Genomic DNA, 12203 nt, shown 5'->3' on the forward strand with positions numbered 1-12203 from the left:
CGTGACGCCCCACCTCACCATCCCACATTAACAACTGCCAGCTTTCCCTGACTGCTAATTGCTAAACATAGCCCTGAAAAAAAAAAAAAACTTCCTCAGCTCCAGCTTTACAGTTTCGCCAAAAAAGGAGCTGCACAAGCAGCAAACCGCTGTGAGCAGACAGCCAAAGCACGAGTTCACACAAACTCAAGTTATTCCCATTGCTTTCAACGGACACTGTTTATGTTTTGTTTTTTTTCCATTCTTTACAAAAACAAGATTTATTAGAGTCCGAATCGCTGACATAAAGAAGGACTTGAAGAATTTTTTTGAAAATATGAAACAGACAGAAGTAGGAAGACGGGAAGCAAACAGAGCGGCGCTATGAAACGGAGGGTCTGCATCCTATTAAATTAACCAGGGGAATGCTGCTAATGCAATACAATGATAACATTCCTGCAGTGTTTGGATTTCCCCCCAGTGATCTCTCACTAGAGAGGAGGAATGAGGGAGGACAGAAGGAAAGGAGGGAGAGCAGTGATCTTGGCAGTGCCTCTCTGTTTTTGTTCTTTCCTCGACCCCTCTCTTTTTTTCCCCCTTCACCTCGACTCTGATCTTCATCTCTGTTCGAAACAAAAATCTGATCGGATTCTAGGCTGCCAATAAAAATTTCAAAGTGGTTGACTCGAAAGAACTCTATGCAGCTGAAAGAAGTACATTGCACAAACATTTCTTTTATTTTCTTTTCTCGAACCTCTCAATATTGATAAAGCGATCTCACACTCGGTGGGTCGAGACAAACCGCTCCATTCATCGGTGCAGATCCACTACGTCACACACCTGGCACCGTCTCTCTTCCTGCTGCTGACAATCGGAGGATGACATCAAACCGTCCTGAGCGCACACTCCCCTCCTCTAACTTTAAAATTTGTTTTTTCCTCACAGTTTGCCCTTATCTTTCCCTCCCACCACTCATTCTTCTTAAATAAATACAAAAAAACCAGTAATAATAGAAGACATCCAAAGACATTTTTCACTGATGAATAAAAACGAGGTTCCAAACTATGAGTTTGGTTCGTGTTGCCTAATGTGACTCCTGCAAAACATCTTTCACATGTCAAACTGCTGCTGGACAGCAACAAAAGAGTTTTACATAACATATGGAAATATAGGTTTGTATTTGCTTAAGTCAAATGGAGAAACTCGAGCCACTCTTACATTGTTTTCTATACTGCCATGTATGCTGGCATATTAAAAGCAGAGGGTTTAGTGGGTGTAATTATTAGGATATCGCAGAGAAAGAGTTGTAGCATCGCAAAAGTACACGTGTTGCTCTCTGATGTGCTCCTGTGTTGAATAGTGTGTCTGTTCTGGAATCAAGGGAGTGGAAGTGGAGTGGTGTTCTGCTGTGAACAGACATGGTGAATTACTTTAGTTTTTCCCTCCATATCTAGGGAACGACTGACGATGTGAAACTCGTATCTCAATGCTCCAGCAGTCTCCCCCGAGTGGTCGGGAAAAAAATTCCCAATTTAATCAGAAAGACGATCCAAACTAAGCTAATTTTATTGAAACAGATTTATTTTATAAAGAAGTTACAATTACAATTCATCCACAAAGTAGAAATAATTAGCAGGTGTGGGCAGACGTCTGCTAATCTGCTAATAGCAAATGCGCTTTAGCATTTTGCTAACTTTGAAAACAGTTAGTGCCCTAAGCTTCAAATAAATTAATTTTTTCGGATAAATCATAAGGCACCAACTTAGCTAGCTTTCAGTTCAATAAAGTTCAACATCTGTGTTAAAGTATTACATATAACCTTTTCTTCAAGTAGTTAAGACACTTACAGTATAGTCATGCTTTTATCTTTGATTAAAACTTTTTACACAGCAAGTTCATTTTCTTTCCTCATGTTCTCCACTTGTGATGCAAGATGATCTAGAATACATCAGTGAACAGTTTCAAATCTACTAATGTCTTGTGTGCTTTCTGTCTGAATCCAAAAGACATGTCGGAGTTAGAAGAAATAAAAAAAACTTGAAAATTAGTAACATCATCAGTTACATCAGTGCATCTCTACTGAAAACACCTGCAAAACACAGTCACCTCACTCCCACATACACAAACCAGAAGTCTATGTGCAAGCTCCAAAAACTTGGATTATATTTTGTACACGACGGCGGTGGTGACAAGGAATTTGCTCCAATTTGTAAAGGAATGGATTAACTATTTTAAATACTGGCCACACAGCACATCTAATTAGAGCAATGCTGGTTCCAACCTACTCTAGTAAAAGACCTGACACCTTGAAAATGTCCTGTTTTAGCAGCTAAGGACTCCAATACTTGTCCTTTCAGCATTCCTCTTCTTTGACATCATTATCTGAAACTCAATGACACGTACATTTTCTTTCAAACTCCCTCACCTCCCCAGAGGCATGGACATATAAAATGGATTTTAAAATCCCTTAAATCACACTTCCTGCTCCCTAAAGTCGTCTAATTTAGAGTAAATTCAAAGATTAGGAGCAGAAAAAGGATTCTGGGAGCTCCTTTGGGGAAGCATGTAGAGTCATGCTCAGCTGGCAGACTAACGCCACACACCGCTGATGGAATGCAAGGAAATCACTGTCAAATGCAAAAACACTCCAGTCTTCTCCCATTTGAGCAAGTAGCAATAAAGGCTTAGGATAAGCTCTTCTAGACACCTGCTGACCTGGGAAATCGTCAACGCCTTAAGTTAGAACCGAGGACATTCAAAACATTTGTAGACTTTTCAAATGAAAAACAAACAAGTTTATCTCATTCAAGTCCAGTCACGGTGGTGATCATCAGGTCTGAGATGAAGCATGAAGATTGTTTCGATTCCCCTCAATGTTTTTAAAATAGATTAATCAAGCACATAACATTTCCGCTTTAGCAATAAGCGGTGGTCTGTTTTCAAAATCGGGGGGGGGGGAATAACAAAATGGTCCGTTACCTCGCCGAACGCTCCTCTTCCGATAACCTTCAGGATCTCAAAGTCTTCCTTGTGCAGACGCATCTGCTTCACTTTGGAAGTGAAAGGTTTGGCTGGAGACACAAAGGAAGAAGAAAATCAAATTAATTGATTGTTTTCATTAGAATGTAAAGCAGATGACCGTCTAAATCTGCTGAGACGTACAGGAATTTAAAAAAAGCTGCAAGAACAGACTAATAAAATCAGAAAAATATTTAATGTGTAGTTATTATCTGCTCCCGTTGCATGGAGTCAGCAGAATCTCCCAATATTTTAGTAATAGGTGAGAGAATAATTGATTACATAAGTAATAGTTTAGTTGAAGGCCTAATCTATAAAAGGTAGACCTGTAAAAACCTTACATCTCTGAGATAAGCCCCAGAATATCACAACAAATGTAGCAGTTTCTCACTTAATCGCGAAATTATTTATCACAGCACAGGAATGTTCTATTAAATAATCAATGAGTATACCTTTAGAAAAATCAGCTCAAAACACTTTTATTTACTATTCATTAACAGAGGTGATGGTGTGTTAACAAGCGATCTGTTGGTGTAAATTATATTTTTTGACATTATTCTGCTATCAGTAAAATCTGCAGTCCCCTGCATTGTGTGTGAATAAAACACGGGCAGCTTGTAAATCATTTCCACACAAGGCCCAAAATAACCGGCTCATGGAACAATATAAAGGACAACACTCCCATATCTCGGGCTCCACGTCCTTCTAAATGGATTTTATCACAGAGTTGGTGACCACCTGGTCCTCTCTACAGTAAATGACACCGGACGCAGAGAGGCTGGATGATAACATTTGCTATTGTTGTGCCCTCAGTTATGGTTCCTGATGGAAAAAAAGGGATTAGGGCGGGATCTACGAGGGCTGCCAACGTTCTCTCGCAAATGATCGACAGATTTGATCTATGTTGACAGAGTCAGCATTTCCCTCATTTGTGGAGAACTATTCAGGCCACTTCCTGGTTTACATGCTCCCAGCATGCCAAGGACAACCTGGATTGGCTGCAAGTTCACAGGGTCGGCATCCTTGGTGAACTTATATCACTTTTTAAAAATTTAATAATAACCCAACTACAAGATGTAGCGCTCATTAGGTTTTTCAAACTTCCTGTGGTTAGTAAAAGACGGCAACTCCATGGAAACATCCTCTTGGCGTTTACACCTACTGTGTCGCAGTAAGAGGCGTTTCACCAGTCAAGCTAACGCTCTGGCCCGTCTGTGATCCCACTGTGGCAAAACATTGTCTGGCTGCCTCAACTTCACACAACCTCCAGGGCTGAACATGAGGATGTTCTCCCACTGTGAAACAGGGAAATGCCTGCTGAAATAAAACAAACAGGTCACTCGTTGCTCAACAATCTCGCTCTCCCAGTTTTTTCCTCAAAGCCACAGCCGAGTCCGCTGACAGCCGGGGGCCACAAGGCAGAGGGAGAGTTGCTTCTAGCGCATCAAAGAAATGCCAACAACAACTCTGCCTTAGCAGGTAAGAAACACCTGACCAACGTTGGAACACTGTGTGGCCAGGTTCTGAAGAACAACCATTGGAGCACAAAAAGGTACTTGCAGAGTGCCTACGCATCTTTCTTGTCAAATATCTGTACTTTTCCAGTATTTCTAAACTTTCCTGACCCTTTTAACCTAATTTTAGACGATTCCAACCTGAACCTACACAAAACACGAAGGAAAGAAGGAAGACTGGATGGGTCGAAGGAGGGACAGATGAAACTAATAAGAGACGACAGATGGACAAAAGTGTTGGAGGAAGGAAGGAAGGACGGATGGACAGACAGATAGACAAAAACATAAATGGGTGGATGGATGAACAGGGCATTAACCCTCCAGCGGTGTACAGAAAGTGGGTCATTTGGGGCCCACAAGATTTTTATTCTGTGCACAGTCCAGCATGGTCAAACTGTCCCCATGTGTACTTTTACGAGGGTTTTTTGTTGTGTGTGTGTAGTTTCAGGGACTGACGGTCTGACGGGCTGCCATGCTAAAGAAGAAAAGAAGGAAGGAAAGGACAGAGGGAGTATAGATGCACTGACGGATGGACGGATGGATGAATTGATTCACGGACAGACGGACTGATATTGCGGTCTATAATGTACAGAACATAAAATCTAAGAATACCACCAGTAGTTTAACAGTCCATTGAAATTCTCTGATTGGACAAGTTTGCAATCTGATACTTTTCACAGAAACTGATTCTTCTGTTAATTACTAGAGTAACAGCAGCTTGATCTGCAATACACACTGGCACTGATTAAACTGTTGACTTCAAAGATTTATAAACTATGTTACCAAGTATGCTTTTACCAGATCTTGTCACCATAAATTGCGACAATAAATAGTTGGACATTTTCAAGTGAGACTCTACGATCCTCCCCAGCTCTTGGCAAGAGAGTCTTGAATGCTCTCTGGGATACGGAACAATTTCCATCTATCTTTTTCTTGGCGATCACTAACTTGTTATTTCTATTTAGAGGGCTGCCTCTCTCAAACAAACTGGGTAAGTCCCCTCTGTAGTTGCACAAAGACCCACTGGTACCATTCACCCTAACATCGAGATCACACAATGCCAGACACTCTTGGTATATTGAATTCTATAGCCATCATGGCAGAAACATATTCATTTTATCTCAATTTAATCCAAAGTGCAAAATCAGTAAATTATTATGAATGCCAGGACAAACTATTCACATCTTTTGAAAGTTTACACATTTTGTCACGATAAAACCAAAATGTGTTTTGGTTCTTGCATTATTAAGCCACTGTTCTATGACTTGTATAACATCCTCATTTATTGCAATAATTTCTGGGACAATTTATCATTGAGCAAAATTTGTGCCTCTCCAACTCCTCCAGAGTTAATATGAGTCTCTGAGCCGCTTCTCTAAATGTTCTCCAAACATACTCTTTAAATGACTTCCAAAGGAAATTGGGTTTTATTTTGTTAAGGGGGAAATCAGAGAAAACTTTGTGTCCTGTTATTTCCACTTTACGGCTATGTACTACTTTGTGTTGATCCGACACATAAAATCCCAATAAAAACCCCCATTAAAGTTTGTGGTCGTAACATGACAAAATGTGGAAAAGTTCATGGCGCATAAATGTTTTTTCAAGGCCGTGTAATTGTCAATTACACAAGTTGAACTGAGATGTAGGCCATAGAGAGGGGGAAGGAGAGTGGGGCTCTGAGAGGGGGGAATTAGTGGCTGCACGCTGACTCAGGAGCTACACTTAAAGCAGCCACATGAGAAATGCCTTTCATCTCAGAGCCAGGAGCCCACAGGCCCCTCTCCACAACAAACTTTATGTGCAAACATAGACGCACACAAATATGTGCATGCAAAGTGAAGGGTCGTGGTGCTTACACCTGACGACCAACTGCTGACTATATACTCCTCAAAGTTTGTTTTTAATCGCTGGCATATGTGGAAATATTGAGCCAATATATCAATTAATGCAGTCAACACATATAATACAGTTTGAAGCAACAACAGTCCAGATTTACCTTAGGATCGGTGTGTGTGCTTTGAAAGGACATGCCGCATCACTTTCAACAGCAGACGAAATGAAAAGTACACCAGTTTGGTCAAACATCTTAGTTCATTAACAAAATATACACCTCACCTAAACACAGCAACCGTTGCTATGACACGGTGCAGCAGGAACCAATGGCAACACTCGGGAAGCCCGACTATCCCAACTTTAGCATGACTGGTATTCTTTGTTTTCCGGGTTTTGCAACGCACGGCCCAAGTGAGCCAAGACTGGAAAAAAATCTGGCATGTCATTCTGAAGGCATTGTGTGTGGTGGGGTGGGGGATAAGGCATTGATCTGCGCACAAATTGGAAGATTTACCGCATGTCGGGTGCGACACAAGGGCAGGTGTTCTCAGAAGTCGGTGTTCGGATGCAGTGGAACTGGAAAAACGTGAGCAACGCCACCTGCTCCACACGGCCAGACTGGTTTGGCCCAGAAGTATTGGAGCGCGGCTTATCGAACCCATCTCACTCCATTACCAGCAGTGGAGTCAAGAGACATTTAGTGGGAAATTGAGCAACAACAGGCGAGCGTGTTCACTCACCGGAACAGGCCCGGGCTTGGGTGTGTTCATGTGAAGTATGTGAACTCGTGTCTGTGCATTAGTCAAACAGCTATTACATCTAATACACAGCCATAGCGGGTGTATGTGACTCAGTGCTGGGTGGAACAAGATTCTGTGTAAATAAAAAAAAAGTCATAACCTTAAATAAATCTCTTGTTCTGGAGTAAGCGTTGCCACATGACATGGTTTGAATGTGTGTAAAAATAAATTAAGAGTGCATGCTTGTGTAAAAGGGACTGTTTGTGTGGGATTAAGTACAGACTGTGTAATGGACAGCGATGTACACTACATGAAGAGTGAACAGAACGACCCAATGCTTCTTTATTTGATGGAGTTTCTAAAAATGTCACAATGTGTACCAACTCTAGCTCAGAAAGCTTTTCAGTGTGGGGGTGGTTAGGTTTTTTTAAACTCATTTAGGTAGAAAAGGAGGGAATAAATCATTTTATTTAGCAATTCTGACATACAGTATATTGCATGGTAATGATAGTCTTTAAGCTAATGTTAAACTGTTTAGATAATTTGGACTTAAAGGGAAAAGTTGACTTCCTCAATGGGTTAAGATAATGTTTCCCCAAGATATTTGTGTAATTCAACATGATGATAGCATTTTAGCTAACATTAACTTTGTAACTAATTTGGACTCAAAAGCAATAGTTGACTTACTAAATTGGTTAAGGTAATGTTACTCAACATATGTCAACAGGATGATAGGATTTAAGCTAATTCAAAAAATAGCTTATTGAATGGATTAAATTAATGTTAAGTTAATGTCCCCAATAGGACAATGATTGACAAAAACATAACATTGATCAATATTTTAGTCAGCACATTATTTTCTTACATTTGTTTTTTTCCCCTTAAACCATTTGACCAATGTTAAGTGTATTTTTTAACTCTGAATTAGTGTGTGACATCAGTTTGAGTGTGTGTTCATGCTGACTACATCAGTCTTGTTCAGCTACAGTCATTGTGGGAAAAAGTATATGATTCACTGACAAAGGAGCCAGGTTTTAAATGTTATTTCAAGTTTTTTACAGCTCAAATTGGTTTGAGAAAATATTTCTTGAATTTGTGTGGAAGTTCAATTCAAAAATACGTTATCCCCAATAATTATCTAACAATTTGGAAGCATAAACATATTTACATTTCTTTGTCAAATAATGCTTTATTATAAAAAATAAAAACAGTAATGTCCAACACTCCCCCTTCTGTGTGTTAATGTGTAGACCTTTTGCAGCTGAGCAAGTTGGTCTCAGTTCATCCTGTTCCAGCCACATTTAAATGTGCAGATAGAATCTGTTTGCGCTTGCTTTATGCATATTGAATAGTTTAAGTTGGACATGTTTGTTGGCATTTTATTTTGCAGTTTGCAATAATTGTGAAAGAATAACCTAAGAAAATTAAACAAAATACCTTTTTGGAGGAAAAATAATTAACGTAATTGGGTAAAAAATAGATCTGGTGATAAAAAGGGTCATCGTTGCAGCCCTAATTTTCCTAAAGAGATAAGTACAAAGGTGCAAACAGAAAAAGGCTCGAATGGAAGCGGTCCAAATTACAGTGCGTGTCCGAGGATTTCACCCGCACCGCTCTCTAACCCCATCCCAAAATCCTGAGTGTGACTGAGGGACATCTGGAAGCCATAATGGGTGAGGTAATGACACAAAAATGCTGCTCACAAGAAAGACAAGGGAGACGGGGAGATGGAGACAGAATAGATAGGCTTTCCAGGATCTGACACGAAGAGAGAAAACAGCAGAGAAAGGAGAGGAGAACGACCCAGGGATGGCCTTTCCCTCATTATGACCGAGGCAAGCCTGCTGCCGGTAGGAGCCAAAAGCCATAAAAAACAAATAACTGTGCCCTGTAACATAAGAAGACAAAAACATTTTAGCCCAGATTTCATCATCTCCTTTTTTATGGAGATAATTCCTCTAAAGTCTGACATTTATTCATCAAAAAAACCTTACATCTCCCTCTTTCATCATCTGTTTACACCAAAACTCCCACCTGAGAACAACATTAAGCTGAGACTGGTTTAATTCGTTTACGGCTTTATCCACTCCCATCTGTACTGTTATGTATAATGGACAAGGTTTTCATCTACTATGAATAACAGCTGTTTTATTCCAAAGGTATGTCTAAGTTAAATAAAGGACAAGTAACTACAATTAACAGAGGGCTGAATAAATAGTCTGAGAACGTCATTAAAGGAAAAACTGAGGCGGTGTGTTTTCAACAGCCTTCTCCTAAAAAGGGAAAGCAACTCGGCGTTGGAGGCACTTGAAGTCGGCGCTTTTAGCAACTCGACTGTAAAGTAGCCCAGAAAACACTCAGTAAATGAGCCAAATTACAGATTAAAACGCAACCAGGTGCTTTTATGTCTCGAGCAGAGGTTCCCCCTGCAGATGTGAGCCGGAAGGCCTCATCAGCCCCAATGAAAAGATTTTTACAATCCAGATCCACAGCCCTACACAAGTATTCACACCTTTTAAACTTCAAAGTATTTTTATTTTAATCACACCAACACAATGTAACATCAATATTCAACCATTTCTTCCTGACTGGATGACAACAAACACTTTGAACATCAATTTTGTAACAGTCTCAATTTTATTTTTGTGCGAGCTTTGACTAGACCATCTTTGCTGTAAACCATCTCTTTATAGACTTTTTAAAGTCTGATCCGCTGGACCAGACTTTAAAAAGAGTGTAGAGGGGTGGTAACCCAAGGCAACAATTTTTTTTGGTGGGGGGGGGGGGGGGACCAAACATGTATTTTCTATTTATTTATTTTTAATGAATGCGTGTTTTGCACATATTGTACTTTATTTACAACTCATAGGATCAAATCAATGTGTCATTTTAGATTTTTTTATAAAAATAAATCAATTAAGTATTTGAAAATTATGTCTTTATAGTCTATGTCTTTGATAGCAACGTAGAGTTATTAGCTACAGGATGCATTAAACATACATCGCATCAGTTCATATCTGCTGATGCACAGGACTAACTATTAATCTACTGAAATTTGCATTAGTAAAAGAATATTTCCTCAGTGGACAAGGCACCAAAACTGGCCCCAGTTAGGGGGCCACATCCCTTCACCACAGTCGGAAGACTTTGGTTGGTTGAACTGTATTTTATTTATGGGTATCAGAGTAATTTCATGATTGTATTTTATTAATTCACCTGATGAAGGATTATATTCTTGGAAATTATAAATTTTTCTATACTATTTGGTGTGGAGGCTTTATATAAGCCCATTGGATTGTTGCCCTTTCCTGCACTTTTACTTTTTGTCTTTTAACATCTTTAATCTGAATTTTAATTGTGAAAAGTAAACTAAACTAAAAATGTAAAAAAGCATGTCATGTTTCAGATTTTCCAAAAACCATCTAATATTTTCCTAACTGTTGCCACTTTGTGTTGGTCTCTATGCCATACACATCAAGCACTATTTAACGCTTCAAGTGACATGTCGAGGGACGGCGACAAATATTTGCTCATCCATCAGGAATCTCGAATATGAAGCATTACACTCATTAAGGCGCCATAAATTCATCAGAGACAATCGGAGGATGACTTCTATACTATGTAAACATGCTTTAGAGCATTAAATTGCATTAAACGCAAGACTGAACGCCAGCGACACCAGAATTCCCAGTGGTGTCGGCCTGCAGTAACCCCTTGGGCCCCCTCTGCCCCACCGCAGCAAACCACATATTCCACTCAATGCGATGTTCTTCACATCTCAGTTTGTCTCTCTTTCTGCATCATATCACGCTCTGTCACAATAATGAGAGGGCAGGGCTGGTTGGAGGTTTCAAAACTGAACAATCTGTGCCCCCACAGCGTTAAAACACACAAACAGGATGTTCCTGAAATATTAAGGAACCACAAACGGCAAAAGAAAACGAAGGAGGAGGAGGAGGAGAGGGGCCTGACTGGGGCCAAAACAATGGAGGAGATCCGGTGTGAAACAGTTTGAAGCCTGCTGCGGAGCGTGTGGAAAGCAGGCCGCTTCTGGTTTGTGTGAGGAAAGTTTTTTCCCCCCTCGACTTCAAAGGGTTCTCCAAGACGGCGCGTAGACGCGTCCGACCCACGCCGCAAACCAGCCGATTTAACGGCTCTGTCAACGCAGCCGTCTGATGCCATCTGAAGATAAAGGGTGTCGGGATCCTTTCACCTTCGCTTAGCTTGACGGACGATTTGCCACTCTGTTGGAGATGCTGCGTCGCTTCCTCCGCTACGGACGTCGATACGTCTCATGTTGCACAACAAACCTTTCAGATCCACTCCTGATGAATCCAGATATTTCAACAACCAAATCAGATCTTTCTGGAGAACAAATCTGCGCTTTATGATTCCGCGTGTTTTGATAATAATCTAGCACAAACATTTTTTGCTACTGGAAGCCGTGTGCCCTGCTCAGAACACGCTGAACTGCTCAGTGTTCAGCAGCTAGATCAACCATGGCTTCTGGGACATCTGGCGTTTGGATAATGAAGGAGATCTTTGTGACACTTGCCAAATATATAACACTATAGTTGCATTCAATTCCAAAAGTGTTCATACCAACAGAAACACAAGCTTTAATGGACTTTATTGGGTGTAATACCAACACAATTATGTTAGGTCTGTCACTTGAAGCAATAAATCTATAAATCACATGGTAAATTAAAACAAACTCAATTACTTCAATTTGCATGATTTATTGCCTTTGTCTTTTCTCTTGTTCTACTAAAAACCGGATGACAAAACTCTTCAGTCTGATGCATATCTGGGTTACAGCATACATGTGGAAGAAGAACATAAAATCCAAAATTGAACCTTATGGACTTTATGTAAATAGCTTTGTGTGGCAGAAAACTAACACACTAACTTATTAATAAAACCCCCCTTAAAGATACAGTATTATATACTGCATATTATATGCAGGCACATAGTGCCAATTTATACCACAATCAAGCAACTGTTAACTTTGGATAAAAAAACTACAACGTATACATTACACGAATGCAAAATTAGCAAAGATTTACCCATCGGTCAGCGACATTTGCAATAGGTGCGGACAATCGCCAGCTAACCATAC

General features: G+C 40.1%; 1 protein-coding gene across 10 annotated transcripts in view; it reads right to left on the minus strand.

The window, feature by feature from the left end:
* Positions 1 to 12203, minus strand: part of cdc42bpab (CDC42 binding protein kinase alpha (DMPK-like) b) — an 82885-nt gene that overhangs the window by 49560 nt on the left and 21122 nt on the right. For all 10 annotated transcript variants that reach the window (XM_028041049.1, XM_028041054.1, XM_028041053.1 and 7 more), the window contains exon 3: positions 2959 to 3050. In XM_028041049.1, the coding sequence (XP_027896850.1) occupies positions 2959 to 3050 (92 nt within the window). The remainder of the gene's footprint in view (positions 1 to 2958; positions 3051 to 12203) is intronic.

The sequence above is a fragment of the Xiphophorus couchianus genome, chromosome 15 (assembly GCF_001444195.1).
Source record: "Xiphophorus couchianus chromosome 15, X_couchianus-1.0, whole genome shotgun sequence".
Classification (NCBI taxonomy): domain Eukaryota; kingdom Metazoa; phylum Chordata; class Actinopteri; order Cyprinodontiformes; family Poeciliidae; genus Xiphophorus; species Xiphophorus couchianus.